General features: G+C 36.9%; 1 protein-coding gene across 7 annotated transcripts in view; it reads right to left on the bottom strand.

Moving 5' to 3' along the window:
* NUP62CL (nucleoporin 62 C-terminal like) overlaps positions 1-16,139 on the bottom strand; it is an 82,264-nt gene that overhangs the window by 42,823 nt on the left and 23,302 nt on the right. For 4 of the 7 annotated variants that reach the window (XR_010119758.1, XM_063635246.1, XM_063635247.1 and 1 more), the window contains 2 exons: positions 7,609-7,713; positions 183-318 (listed from right to left, as the gene is read on the bottom strand). Coding sequence is in view for 5 of the 7 variants with exons in the window: in XM_063635246.1 (XP_063491316.1) it covers positions 183-318; positions 7,609-7,666 (194 nt within the window). In the remaining 2 variants the exon portion in view is untranslated. Of the gene's footprint in view, positions 1-182; positions 319-7,058; positions 7,165-7,608; positions 7,714-15,869; positions 15,969-16,139 lie in introns of those variants that run through there. The other 3 variants (XM_063635245.1, XM_063635248.1, XM_063635251.1) reach the window with 2 other exon arrangements.

Raw genomic sequence — 16,139 nt, forward strand, 5'->3', positions numbered from 1 at the left:
GAAGGCAAAGGTGTGCTGTTGTTTATTCAACTTCCTAAGCTACAGAAATGTTTCTCTTAACTGTTCCCTCAACTCAGTCATTTAGCTAACTTTCAAATATTATTCTAAAGTTATCCAAGCAAATGTCTTGTACATGATAAATAAAATGAAACACATGCAAGTTTTTAAATAAATAGGCTTACCTAACAGTTGAAGTATAAGGTACAAGGTTTTCAAACCCTCTTGATGACAGTTGGTTTTGGTTCACAGTAAAGCCACTGGTGATTGTGGTAGTAGTGTTGGTGGTGAAAGTGGTGGTGGTAGTTGTTGAAGTTGTAACTGGAAAATAAAGTGTATAATGTTAGTAAGAAATGAGAAATTTGTTTTATTTAAGCCTTGATCATTCAGATTTAAAATTATGGAGGCATTTTTAAAAATATAAACTTGAACTCAAAGATGCAGATTTGAATTCAACACTGTTGTAATATGAAATAATAAATGGCAGGCCAGGTACCTGGATTAACTTTCCAGCTGAAAACTAAAAATCCTGGATAAATTCATAGAAAAATAAAACTTCTAACCAGCCCAATAACCATGAAATAAATCAAATCAATACTCAAAATTCTTCTCATAAAGAAAACTCCAGTCCCAGATGCCACTGCTGGTAAGTTTTATGAAACTTCCAAGAAAAGAATAATTGCAATTTACAAAAGATCTCTGTACATCTATCTCTTTGCATATTTACATGACTGTATCTGTGTGATTAATTCCTAGAAATAAAATTTCTAGATCAAAGTGTCAGCATGCTCTAAATTTTAACATAACTTGCCAAATTGCCCTATCTAAACAATTTTGCCAATTTATGTCCCTATCAATAGGAAAGAGTGCCTGTTTCTTTATACCACAGCCAATACTAGGCATGCATTTTTGCAAACCCTAGTCAAAAGCCTCTCAAAGCTTTATCTACAGCCCAGACTCTCTCCTATATGTCTTTTTCTGTTACACCCCTATTAGAATGTCCTGCTCTCTATAGATAAAATCCTAAGTATACTTCATAGCTTGACTCAAATTCTTTGTTCCCCATATTTATTACCCACTTCTCTCCTACTCATAGTTTCCTTTGGTTTTCTAAATTTCTGCAGCACTTTTGGTTCTTATTACACACTGAGCACTTAATGAACAATGCACAGAAAATTGTGGCTGCTAGGGCACTGGGAAGGTCTTATTTTCTTCTTTTTGGTACTCTGCATTTTCAAATGTTCTTACAACTAGTAAATGTTGCTTCTGTAACAAGAAATCTGTTATGAAAATATAACGAACATGATTTTTTTTTATGTTAGCTTTGCTTTCCCAATTAGCAATAGTTTCAGGTTAATGGCCACACTAGATAAATGCATAAACCATGGTGCCTGCTACAAGCACTGACTACTCTGAGGGAGGCTGGCCTGAGGGAACATTCCTGCTGAGGGAACAAGCTCAAATACCCATTGTTTGTTCCAGATAACTCTGTCCTTTTTGTTCCTGGTTCACAGTTGACTGGGCAGGATGGCCAACTGAAGGATGGGAAGCCATCCAATGTACTACCAGCAGCCTACCTGAGGGTCTGGCACAAAAAGCTCTAGCAAAACAGGATTAATATGAGTCAGAATTTCATTTCCAAAAATTTAGCAATATGGAAAAAATCTGACTCTAGGCAGATACTGGGAAATATTTCCAAAAGTATAGAAGGAATCCAACTATAGGCAGAAAGACTTGATAGGACTGACAGAAGAAGGAAATGAAGTAGAAGTAAGGGACCATGAGCAAGTCACAATTAAGAATAAGGTACAGCAGGAAGGCAGAGAAAGAGGTAAGGAAACCAATGAGAAATTTAAAAAAAGAAGAAAGTAGACAAAGGGAGAATAACCGAATTATGCATACGCAATGTTTGATTTGGGAGGTCCCTAAAGCTGCCTTAAGAATAATCTTAAGTTCCATTTTCCTTAAGGTAACAGTGTCATGGCAATGACTTTACTTGAATTCCACAAGACTCCATTTCCTTTTTGGCCACAAAGGTTCTTATGATAATTCCCCATTCTTTATGTTAGCCCTTGTGAGGGTAAAATGTGCACCACAGAGGAAGACCATGCCCAATCACAAAGAAGCCCAGGAGTCACTATGGTTAGAACAGTGGAGAGATTACAGATTGGATCTTGTATGATATTCTTTACAACCATAAGTCATCATTTTATTCATCTGAGAACAAAAATCTTACCTGAAAGGAAAACCTTCCTCAGAAATGCTAAAAATTAATGATAATGCCAATAGACTCCCTTTATTGATTAATTCACCCAAACACTGAGTAACTACTGCATTCAAGACCAAAAGAAATTAAAAAAAAAAAAGGAGCCCTTCTTGTAAAGGAGAATATCTTCACCCAAAGACGGTTTTCTAATAAAGTAATCTGTATTTCCTAACATGGATAGATAGTCAAAGATATATAATTGGCTAGGCACGGTGGCTCACACCTGTAATCCCAGCCCTTTGGGAGGCCGAGGCAGGTATATCACTGGAGGTCAGGAGTTTGAGATGAGCCTGGCCAACATGGTGAAACCCCATCTCTACTAAAAGTACAAAAATCAGCCAGATGTGGTGCACACCTGTAATCCCAGCTACCCAGGAGGCTAAGTGAACGATAGAGTGAGATTCTGTCTCAAAAAAAAAAAATAAAAGAAAAAGAAAAAAAAGATGTATACTTAAGAGGAAACAGCAAATTCTAAGAATGTGTACACACACACACACACACACACACACACACAGAGTATGGTACCATTTTTATAAAACAAATTTAATGTATGTTTGTATATGCTTAGAAAAAAGTCTAGAAAGATAAACTGTTCTCTCTAGAGAGAGTGATATGTATATATGCATGTACAAATTGTTTTTACCTATAAGCAGCCCAAATATAAAGGAATCCTGAGTCATTTTAAAATGGTATGATTATTTTAACTTTTTTTTTTTTTTTTTTTTTTGAGATGGAGTCTCGCTCTGTCACCCAGGCTAGAATGCAGTGGCACAATCTTGCCTCACTGCAACCTCCACCACCTGGGTTCAAGTGATTCTCCTGCCTCAGCCTCCCGAGTAGCTGGGACTACAGGCACGTGCCACCACGCCCAGCTAATTTTTTGTATTTTTAGTAGAGACAGGGTTTCACTGTGTTAGTCAGGATGGTCTTGATCTCCTGACCTCGTGATCTGCCCGCCTCGGCCTCCCAAAGTGCTGGGATTACAGGCATGAGCCACCGCACCCGGCCTATTTTAACTTTTTATACAGTTTTATTTTTGTTATCTTTCATGCTATTTTTAAAGGCATAAATTAACTCTGGCCTATTCAAATAATAATATTTCAATTAATACCAAATAAAGGAATGGGTTTGAAAGTTCTATCACAGTCTGATTTTGCAAATTACAACTTCGGTTTTAACCAGTTAATACAGTCAATACTACATTATCTGTGTAGTAAAAGGGAAGTATGGTTCTAAAAATAATACAAAAAACTACATACCAAATTTGAACTCACATTTTAAAAATAATGAAAATAGCCTTTAAAATATTCTACTATCAAATTTTCCTATCCTGTCCCTGATCAACAACTATACATCTTATTCTATGCTGGAAATGGACATCATCACCTTCCCAAACTATAAAAAGCAAACTTCTCTTAAAATTTGCTGATTATACCTAGGGCAGAGAGTAATCCCAAATGGCTGTAAATCTACAGATACAGATGCTTGAAAGCTGCTCTGCAAGACTGATTAGTGAGATGAAGAATCTGAATAAGTAAATACACTTGAAGAGAAAGAAGGGTAAGTAGGGGGAAGAAAACACCCCAAATTGGGGCTGTCAGGTTGAGACATACCTAATGGGGAGAAGGGTAAGTGCTTAAGGTCCTGGTGGGTGAAATGGTGTGTATTAGTCTGTTCTCACGCTGCTAATAAAGACATACCCGAGACTGGATAGTTTATAAAGGAAAGAGGTTTAATTGACTCACAGTTTCACATGGTTGGGGAGGCCTCACAATCATGACAGAAAGTGAATGAGGAGCAAAGTCACGTCTTACATGGTGACAGGCAAGAGAGCTTGTGTAAGGGAACTCCCTTTTATAAAACCATCATATCTTGTGAGACTTATTCACTATCGCAAGAACAACATGAGACAGACCCGTCCCCATGATTCAGTTACCTCTCACCAGGTCCCTCCCACAACACGTGGGAATTATGGGAGCTACAATTCAAGATAAGATTTGGGTGAGGACATAGCCAAACCATATCATGGTGCTAAGGGATGGGCTAGTGGCAAAAGTAGCATTTTGTAGGAAGGAATTTGAGACTTATATAGATAAGGGCTGGGTATGACAGCATCATCAAAGTGGCTGCCCATTCATATTTCAGTGATTCAACCCATGACTAAAAGAATCAGGGGTTTTTTTGTCATTGTTTTATGGGGAAACATGTTACATTTTTTTGCGAATATGGTAACTTGTAATGTTCTTATGACACACCCTTCACAAGTCTCATACATTGGCCAGTTAGTCTACTAAACAGTAGAAACTCATAAGGTCATGTAAAAGAAGAAATAAAGAGATGAGGCCAGGTGTGGTGCCTCATGCCTACAAGCTGAGCACTTTGGGAGGCCAAGGTGGGAGGATAGCTTGAGCCCAGGAGTTGGAGACCAGCCTGGACAATGTAGTGAGACCTCATCTCTACTAAAACAAAAAAAATCAGTTGGTCATGGTGGTGCATGCCTGCAATCCCAGGTACTCAGAAGGCTGAGGTGAGAGGATTGCTTGAATCCAGGAGATTAGGCTGCAGTCAGCTATAATCACGCCACTGCACTCTAACCTGGGTGACAAAGTGAGACTGTATCTTAAAAAAAAAAGGGAGGGATGATATACATGTCTGTTTAGGAATAATTATTTTAAGCTTAAAAGGGATTGACTTTTAGTTTAAGCCAGATTAAAAAAGATTCATTTCATCCCTAAGTAAACTTCTTACAGTAAAAACAAACAAGACTTCTCCAAAATGGAGTCGAACTTAAAAGACAGGTTTAAGTAGATGACCCCTTACCACCCAGCTCCAATAGCTACGGGCAATGGATAAACAAGTTTTCTTCCATCTACAACCTAACTAGCTCCTAATTGGCAGAAACAAATTTAGAATAGGTCTAGGGAAACTCTTATAATCAACTTTAGAAGAGGGCCAACTTTAATAGAGGTCAAAACTTAAACTAACTTTTAGAAAAAAAAAAAACTTTATCAATCTCAACCAGCTAAATACTGTGATCAATAACAAAAATTCTTAAGTTTGATGGTTGGCAAGAATTGGCAGCTGTTTTGCCTGTAGTCATCTCAAAGAAGTAACATCATCGATATCAACTGTCTCATTGTACTCTTTGGCAATCATCTACATAAACATATTGGTGTACCTTTTGGATACTCTGATGAGATGGTCAAAACCACTTAGCCCTAAAAGCCATAAAACCTACTTACTGCTTGTTATGAAGCACATTTCCAATGAGAGCCCCAAGACATCCTGATAATTTTAAAATCTTACTAACTGCAGTAGGAGCTGCTCCATCTGCTCCAGGGAATTTTAATGCAAATCCCAAGGTTATAATATCAAGTGTTCTAGCCGAAGTTGTTGGAGCATCAACTGCAGAGAACAACATAATATTAACTATTACCCTTTAAATCAAAAACAGTGAGAAATTTATATAGTCTTTTTCATCTGAAGAGTCATTTAGAAACTTTTGGTTAAACTTCAAAAAACCATGGTCAAACCATTTATAAGAAATGTCCAGAAAAGGCAAATATATGGAGATGGAAAACAGATTAGTGGTTGTCTGTGGCTGAGGGATCTTATTGCAATGATGGAAATGCTCTAAAACTAAATACAGTGATGGTTACACAATTCGATAAACTTACTAAAATTTCTGGATTGCATACTTAAAGTAAGTTAATTTTATGATGTATAAGTTATAATTCATTAAAGTTAATTAAAAGATATTGTGGTCCCAATATCTTTCCATTTTGTAGACAAGGACATGAGAGGGAGAAAAGTGGGGGAACCTGTCAAAGGTCAGAGAGCGAGTTTTGACTGAACATGGAATTAATTCAATAATTTTAACTCCAAACCTTGGGCATGGTCATATTCATGAAATCTATCATAGTTGAGAAGGATACTGCTTACATATATCAAAATGATTCCAGAATCATAGTCATGTCTCAAAATTGAAGTCTAAGTGGTAGAAAACATAACTCATGTGGTAACCAATCTTAACTGATGCCTAACTATGCCAATAACACCAAGAGGATGGTGATGGTTAATTGAGCACTATTCATGCTCAATTAAGCATCAAACATTTTCTAGCTAGTTGTATTCCCAGGAATGGAGACAATCTTACTGTCATAGAGCTGGGGAGAGGGGCTATTACAGCTGGGATTACAACAAAATTTAATGATGAACATTATGATATTGTGAAGAAGAAACCTTGAAAGAAGTCAGTTTATACAGGCCTATAAGAAAAAATTGCCTAAGACATACAAAATTCAATATTTTCTTTTCTTTTTTCTTTCTTTCTCTCTCTCTCTCCCTCTTTCTCTCTCTCTCTCTCCCTCCCTCCCTCTCTCTCTGCCCCCTTTCTTTCTTCCTTTCTTTCCTTTTTTTTTTTTTGTTTGACAGGGTCTTACTCTGTCACCCAGGCTGCAGTGCAGTGGTGCAATCTTGGCTCACTGCAGCCTTGACCTCCTGGGCTCAAGCAATCCTCCCACCTAAGCCTCCCCAGTAGCTGGGACTACAGGCATGCACCACTATGTCCGGCAAATTTTTGTATTTTTTGTAGAGACAGAGTTTCACCATGTTGCCCAGGCTGGTCTCAAACTCCTGGGCTCAAGCAATCCACCTGCCATGGCCTCCCAAAATGCTAGGATTACAGGCAAGAGCCACTGAACCTGGCCTGAATTCAATATTTTCAACATTTGCTATTACTATACTAATGGAAAATGTGTAACAAAAAAGTTGGGGTTACGAGATAATGTCTCACCTCTTAGCTCAAAGCATCCAGATAGATGGTCCTCTTCAGGTGGAGAGGTCACAAGACATCACACAATGTCAATTAGAACCCCAAAACTACAGCTGGTCCTTTGTCATGTTCCACTTCTGATAGGTAAAATGTAAGGACCACAAACCAGGTCGGTATCAAAAAACACACTATAGCAAGGCTCCTACATTTATTTCCCATTTTATCTTAGTCACATGGATAAGGACTTCTTCCCTTCAGAAATACTTGGCAAAACTCCCACTCTCTCTTCTGTTAATAGCTTCAAGAAGTTGTTTCAATGCATCACAATATTAATGAATTATATGCTTAAAGTTAGCATTTTAAGCTATAATAATCATGTTAATATAAAAAATTCACAGCTAAAGCCATGAGAATTAGGTTCTTAAGCAAAGCCACTATTGATATCAGCAATTATAAATGGGTTCAAGAATAATGATAATTTCTGAGACACAGATCTGTAGCATATACTGGCAAATTGAGTAAGGTGGCCTCATGGGAAATAACAGTATTTTCTTTAGAATTAGTAACTTACATGAGAGCCCAATAGCAGCAGTGGAGGTCAAAGAATTTGATATTGAGGTAAACTGCATGGTGCTTGAACTAGTGGTGGTGACAACAGCAGCTGCTGGAGCCAAACCTAAAAATCAAAGTAACAAACAGAAAAATATGTCACTAAAAATAATTTTTAAAAGTAAAACATCATTATAATAAGGTTCATTAATACGGAGAAATAAAAACAAAGCAAGGAAAAGCAGGTATCCTGAAACCTAATCAATAAGACAGAGTAAAAGCTTGATTAAAAAAACAGTTCATTGGTACTACTTTAGTATAGTCAGTCTTATAGCACCATCATAACAAAGAAATTCTACTTTACTGAAAAAGAAGTCCTAAGAGGGGGGATCCACTTCCAGAACTGCAGCATAAAAAGTCCCATGGACCTGTTCCGAAGTAAATCCATAACCAGCAAAAAGTTCCAGCAAAAAGTTATTTTTTTTCTTTAAATCTGAAATGGCTGGAAATTGTTCTAAGACCCCACAGCAAATGAAGAAACATTTATTCAAGAAAATCTGCTAAAACTCAGTAATCTAACAGTGACAGTCTATGGCATATGAGCCACAAGGCACTCCTTTCCTTTCACCATCCCCTTGTCTACCTTGATGGAAGCTACTCTCTAGGGAGGGGTAGCCAAAACTGGACTTCCTCTGCCCCCAGCTCCCAATCAAGGAATACAGTATCCCAATGGGAGGGACAGGTAGCCAGCATTTCTTATTACTTCCAACACAGAGTTGAAGGGGTGAAATTCCTGTTTAGTATAGCCAAGAGTTCAGGGGCTCCTTTCCTTTACTCACAGGATGGAGACTCTACCCCAAGCAGAGAGGCTGAGAATACTGAGGCCCCAATCACCCTCACCCTGATTATTCCACCCCAGTTCACTTGCAGGGTTAAGGTCCACACCTGAAGAGGTAAGCAAGAAGACCAGTGGCTACTGCTACTGCTCAGTACCCAAAGCACTGGCTGAACGATTCTGCCCAGGGATAAAGGCCATTCATAAGAGCAGAGAGCTCCCAAGCCATCCCCAAAATAACTGACTTTATTTGAAACAGAGTGTGAGGACATTCAAGCCCAAAACATTACTCTAAAAAATGGAGATTTGGGAGGTAAACAATTAAGAGGAGGCAGGGAGCTTTATGAGACTAACAACTTAGGGTGTAAGTTGGATAGTTTATCAGAGATAACCAGGGAAAAAGAAAGCTGAAAAGGTCCATCCTGAAATAGAAAGAATTAAGTACTGATGTACGCTACAACATGGATGAATCTTGAAAACATTATGCTAAATGTAAGAAGCCAGACCAAAACAAAACAAAACAAAAAGCTTCATATTGTGAAATTCTATTTATATGAAATGTCCAGAATAGACAAATTCATGGACAGAAAGTATATTAATGATTCCCAGGGGCTGGGAGGAGTGGGTAATGGGGAGTGACTGCTAATGGATATAGGGTTTTTTTTGGGGGGGGGCGATGAAAATGTTCTCAAATTACATAGTGGTGATAATTGTACACTCTGTGACTATATTAAAAACCACTGAATTGTATACTTAAAAGCAGTGAATTTTAAGATATGTGAATTATACCTCAATTATGCTATTATTAAAAAAACACATTATCATCTCAATAGAAGCAGTAAAAGCTTTTGATAAAATCCAATACCCTTTCATGGCAGAAACACTCAACAAATTAGGAAGAGAAGGGAGCTTCCTAAACAGGATAAAGGACACTAATGAATAATCTACAGTAACATCACACTTAATGGAGAAAGACTAAATACTTTCCCACTACCATCAGAAACAAAACAAGGATGTCTGCTCTAGCCACTTCGATTCAACAATACATTGAAAATTCTAGCCAGGACAATAGGCAGGAAAAAGAAATAAAACGCATGTGGATTGAAAAGAAAGAAGTAAAACTATCTCTATTCATAGATGACATGATCACGAATACAGAAAATTCTAAGAAATAAAAAAAAAATCTACTAGAACAATAACCAAGTTTTGTAAGGTTGCAGGATACAAGATTAATATATAAAAATAAATTACATTTCTATATTATAACAATGAACAATACAAAATGAAAGTAAGAATATAATTCCATTTATGATTTCTCAAAAAGAAATACTTAAGGACAATTTTTAAATTACATAATAGTACACAAAAATATGAAACATCATTGGAAGAAATTAAAGATGTTCTAAAGGATCTCATGTTTATGGATCAAAAGACTTAATATTGTTAAGATGATGTGATAGACAGAAAACCAGTCCCCAAAGATGGCCTAATACCCAGAACCTGTGAACATATCGCCTTACTTCATAAAAGGGACTTTACAGATGGGATTAAGGTTAAATACCTTGAGATTATCCTGAATTATCCAAGTAAGAAAATTTAATGACCCCAATCCTTTAAAGTAGAGAACCTTTCCAGGATGTGGTCAGAGGTAGATGTGACTACAAGAGAATGGTCAGAAAGATACAAAATGGCTGATACAAATGGCCAAAAAAGCACATGAAAACATGCTCACTATCCTTAGTCATTAGGGAATTGCAGATCAAAGCCACAATGAGATACTACATTATACCCATTAGGATGGATATAATCAAAAAGACAGATCAAGTGTTGATGAGGATCTTGTTGGAAATGTAAAGTGCTGTACCTCTTTGGAAAACTGTCTGGCATTTCCTCAATGGGCTAACATAGTGTTACCGTATAACCCAGCAATTCTACTCTTAGGGATATATATATATGGCAAAAAGAGATGAAACATATATCCACACAAAAACATATGTGAATATTCATAGCAGTATTATTCAAAATAGACAAAAGGTAGAAACAACCCAAATGCCTATTAACTGATGAATGGATGAATAAAATACAGCATATCCAAGCAATAGAATTATACTTGCCATAAAAGAAAAAGTAGTAATACACGCTACCACATGAATGAGCTTTGAAAGCATGCTAAGTGAAAGAAGCTAGTCACAAAAGACCGAATAATATATTATTCCATTTACAAAAAATATATGATTCCATTACAGAGACAAAATGTAGATCAGTGGTTGCCAAAGACTGGGGAAAAGGAGGAATGGGCAATGACTGCTAATGAGTAGAGAGTTTCTTTTGGGGATGATGAAAATATTCTAATACGGCCTGTTGTAATGGTTGCATAGCTCTGAACCACTGAACTGTACATTTTAAATGGCTGTACAGTAGGTAAAGAATAAATGAAGGTCTGGAATACATTTTCAGAAAACAGATTACCTGCCTCTTCAAAAAGAAAACTGTAAGGATAAATTAATGCATAATGACAAAAATAAGATTGAGTTACTTGAAAGCAAAGTTCATATCTTTTCATCCTCACTGCAGATCAATGCACATGGCACATAATAGTAATTGTTCAATAAATGTTTCTGCTGAATCGAATCAACTTTTTCTAGACTCTAACTCATAATTACAGATATTCTATTTCACCTTTAAAAGGAAAAAGGTGCTTAATAAGTAACTGTACTTGCACCTATTATTGCCTGCATTCAACTGTCATGGTGACAAATGATGTAAGATTCTGCTCTCCAAAACATCTAGGTCCTCTGGGGGTGAAAGAGACAGAAAGGAGATGTGGGGAAGGAATTGGAAACTTTACCACATACAAAAACTACTTAAAATTTACACAGTGCAATATCCCTATGTTTCATTTAGGAGAAGAACCATATGTACACTTTTAAAGAAATAACCAACTGTACTTTGGGAGGCCAAGGCGGGAGGATAGAGGTCAAGAGATAGAGACCATCCTGGCCAACATGGTGAAACCCCGTCTCTACTAAAAATAAAAAAAAAAAAAACATGAGCTGGGCATGGTAGTACACGCTTGCAGTCCCAGCTACTCGGGAGGCTGAGGCAGGAGAGTCGCTTGAACCCAGGAGGCGGAGGTTGCACTGAGCCGAGATCGCGCCACTGCACTCCAGCCTGGCAACAAAGCAAGACTCCATCTCAAAAAAAAAAAAAAAAGAAAAGAAAAGAAAAAGAAAAGAAATAACCAATCGTATAGCAAAGGCATTTATATTTACAATTCATTACCCATCTGAGAGGTTGAATTTTTAATATGGGTTTCATTGCTACTTCAATTTTTTCATTTGAAATTGCTTATTCATGTCATCTGCCCATTTTCACATCAAAGAATACTGATATTTTTAAATTTTATTTTAAATTTACATAGATATATTGCATAATAGTGGGAGTTGGGCTTCTAGTGTACCCATCACCCAAATAGTGAACACAGTACCCAACAGGTAATTTTCCAACCTTTACCCCTACCCCCAACTCTCTCCTTTTGGAGTCCCTAGTGTTTATTATTTTCATCTTAATGTCCATGTGTACCTACCGTTTAGCTCCCATTTATACATGAGAACATGCAATATTTGATTGTCTGTTTCTGAGTTACTTCACTTAGGCCTCTGGCTCCATCCATGATATCACAAATGATATGATTTCATTCTTTTTATGGCTGCATAGTCCAATCAACCACTTATGGACATTTAGGTTGATTTCATGACTTTGCCATTGTGAACAGTGCTGCAATAAACACATAAGTGCAGGTGTCTTTTTTATATACTGGTTTCCTTTCCTTTGTATAGATATCCAGCGTGGAATTGCTAAGTCAAAAGGCGGTTCTATTTTTAATCCTCTGAGAAATCTCCATATTGTTTTCCATAGAAATTGAGACAATTTATATTCCTACCAACACTATTACTGATTTTTAATAAAAGTGTATATCAAGGCTATTTATTTTGTCATATGTTGCAATAATTCCTCTACCCCAGTTTGCCATTCAGTTTTTATTTTATTTTTATGTAGTCAAATCTTTCCATCATTTTTTCTCTCTGGTCTATGTGTCTATATAATAGTCTATGTCTTCATATCATGTTTAGAAAGACTTTTCTCTTAAACATATGAAAAGGTGTTCAACCTCATTTTTAAGAGAAAATTGCAAATTATAACTACATTGAGAATAATTTCATTTAATGAATGACAATCAGTCAAAAACTAAACACACTCTGTTAAGGACACTATAAAGAAGCAGGTAGCCTCACAGATTCCAAATGGGGGGATAAATTGGTACAACTATGGGAAACAACTGGTCAATGTTTTAAAAATTACAAATGCATCTATCTTTTGAACCAGCAATACTTTTTCTGGAAATTTAGCCACAAAAATATACTTGAATACCGGTAAAATGACATGTAAAATGATATCCATTGCATCACTGTTTGTATTAGTAAAGGATTATGTAAACAACCCAAATGGCCATCAGCAAGGGACTGGATATATAAATTATAGCACATCCAGAGCATGGAATACTATGATCCTATAAAAAATACTGAGGAAAAACATACTGAGGAAGTTCTCTATGTACTTACTAATGTGAAAACATTCCAAATGTTAAAATAAGCATATAAAGTTTTTAAGCAAGGTACAGAATACAAGTTAAAAAGCAAGGTACAGAATAGTGTCTAGAGTACACCATTTATATCAAAAAAGGCAGAGGACTAAGAATACGTATTTTTATTTCTCAACAAACTCATGAAGAAGCTCTGGAAAGATATATACAATTACAGTGGTTAACTGAGTATGGGAAAGGGGCAGGGGTAATAAAGATGCAGACGGGGAATAATATACCTATTTATGCTATTTATAGTTTTATTTTTGAACCATTTGACTATGTTATTTTAAACTCCTATAGAAATGCTTATCTCAACTCCAGAAATATTATTTACATGTTTTCATATTCACCTATGCTTTAAAAAATTAATGGTTTCGCTTTTTTTTTTTTTTTTTTTTGAGGTGGAGTCTTGCTTTGTCACCCAGTTGGAGTGGTGCAGTGGCACAATCTCGGCTCACTGCAACCTCCACCTCCTGGGTTCAAGTGATTCTCCTGCCTCAGCCTCCCTAGTAGCTGGGACTACAGGCATGCACCACAACGCCCAGCTTTTCTTTTTTTTTTTGTAGTGACGAGGTTTCACCATGTTGGGCAGGCTGGTCTTGAACTCCTGACCTTAAGTGATCCACCCACCTCGCCCTCCCAAAGTGCTGGGATTACAGGCATGAGCCATGCACCTGGCTATGGTTTTACTTTCTACCTTAAGTAACCAAGGATTGTTTTCAGTTAATCTTTTTAGGCAAAATTCATCCCCTTACCCACAATAACTGGTTAGCTAGCTACTGCAATTCATTTATTCACTACTCTATTCTCTATCTCACAAATTTGAAATGTCACCTTCACAAGCTCAGGTTTGTTTCTGCACTGTACTTCAAAATATTTCACTGATTTTTCTTTCTATCCCTGTTCCAGAGCACTAGAATTATTTTATTTTTATGTTACATAATATTTTAAATGTACACGAAAAGAATAAATTTATAATAATTTTCACATATTTTCCTGCAAGTTCTCATTACTTTCCTAAGAAAAAAAATAGAGGTGGCTAGTCTCATGCATTTATTCCCCCACATAAACTCTGAAATCTCGTCAAGTCCTTCCTTCCTTCCTTTCCTTCCCCCAAAGATTCCCATTATGCTTTTACAAGAATTGCATTAAATGTATAGATTAATTCAAAGATAAATGACATCTTTATCTTATGGGGTCTGAGCAATTCAGTGGGTCTTTTCATTTATTCACATCCTCTTTTACATTCATCAGTAAAATTTTGTGGTGTGCTTCATCTAAGTCATGCACGTTTTTAAAAGTTTACTCCTATGCATCTCACACTTTTGGCTGAAATTGTTAATTAGACCTTTCTCCATTATATTTCCCAACTGCTATTGCTTAAACATGGGAAAGCTATTGATTTTTGTATTATTTATTTTGTAACTGGTCATATTACTGAAACCTCTTTACTATCTCTAATTAAATTTACACTTGATTTATGCCCATATTTAAAAATCTTGATCATTTGTCCCAGATACTGGCATAATTTCAGGCGCCTGACCTTAAATCACATAGCTAAAGGTAACTAGGGGAGCCAATACCACTTAATATGATTTGCTTTTAAGTTAAATGAATCTTAGAAAAGGATTTAAGAGACAAAAACCTTAGCTTCCTAATCACAGGACAAGATCAGAGTTGTTCGACATTACCAAATAATTCTTTGCTGTGGGGGACTGAACTGTGCACTGTAGGATGTTCAGCAGCATCCCTGGGCTCTGATGCCCGTAGCATCTCCCTAGTCTTGACAACCAAAAATGTCTCCAGATTTGGCCAAAATTCCCCCATGGTGGGGCCAACTGTCTCCAGCTGAGAACTACTGAACTAGAAGAAGGGTTCAATAATCACAATTTCCTCCATCTAGTGCTATAAGGATCCCAAAATCAGCCTTAATTCCTTTACGTTTAAGAACTTAAGAAAATGTCAACTATCTTAATAAATAGTAGGACATAGAAAATAGCAGTTTTTTTTTTAAAGAATAGAGGTAGTGGCCTTACACTACAAGATGGGGGGGCATGCTACAGTAACAAAAATGGCAGTACTAGAACAAGAAAAAGAGATCAACAGAGCAGAATAGAAAGTCTAGAAGTAGAGTCAAGTCAAACAATAATTTGGTGTATCAGGAGGGCAGCAACTTCAATGAATAGAGAAAGGATGTCTATTTAGCAAAACACAATGGTTCAATTCACTAATCTCTTAGGGGGGAAAATTAAGATTCTTAAAAATATAAAACACAAAATAACCAAAAAAAATAAGAATGTTGAGATGGAAAGGCCTAATGAATAAGCTTTGACAGAACCCCTAAAAAATGAAAGTTTCCACAACATAATAACTAAAATCTTAGGCTAGGTGTGGTGTCTCAAGCCTGTAATCCCAGTGCATTGGGAGGCCAAGGAGGGAGGATCATTTGAGGCCAGGAGTTCAAGACCAGTCTGGGCAACATAGCAAGACCCTGTCTTAAAAGAAAAATATTAGCCAGGCATGGCAGCATGTGCCTGCAGTCCTAGCTACTCCGGAGGCCGAGACAGGACAATCACTTGAGCCCAGGAGTTTGAGGCTGCAGTAAACTGTGATTGTGCCACTGCACTCCAGCCTGGGCAACAGAGTGAGACCGTGTCTCTAATTAATTAAAATCTTAAGGACTTCCATTTCAGGGCAGATGGAGTAGCTGTACTTCTCCCTCTTCTTCCCCCTAGATACAACTAAAACCCCAGGACGTTACATATAAAATAGACGTAAGAAGCCCAAGAGTGGTGGCTCTCACCTGTAATCCTAGGACTTTGGGAGGCTGAGGTGGGAGGATCACTTGAGCTCAGGAGTTCAAAACCAGCGTGAGCAACATAATGAGACCCTGGCTCTATTTCTTAAAAAAAGAGAAAAAAGTAAAATAAGATAAAAAATAAATAAACCTAAGAAGATCCTGAAAGGTAGAGAGAAGAAGGCAAACTGGCTAGGGATTCCAAAACCAAAGGAACAATATGGTGGTGAGTTCCCTAGGTTTTCTTTTTGCCTCGTATTTCCCAGGCTTGGAGTT

This window comes from Symphalangus syndactylus, chromosome X (assembly GCF_028878055.3).
Source record: "Symphalangus syndactylus isolate Jambi chromosome X, NHGRI_mSymSyn1-v2.1_pri, whole genome shotgun sequence".
Lineage (NCBI taxonomy): Eukaryota > Metazoa > Chordata > Mammalia > Primates > Hylobatidae > Symphalangus > Symphalangus syndactylus.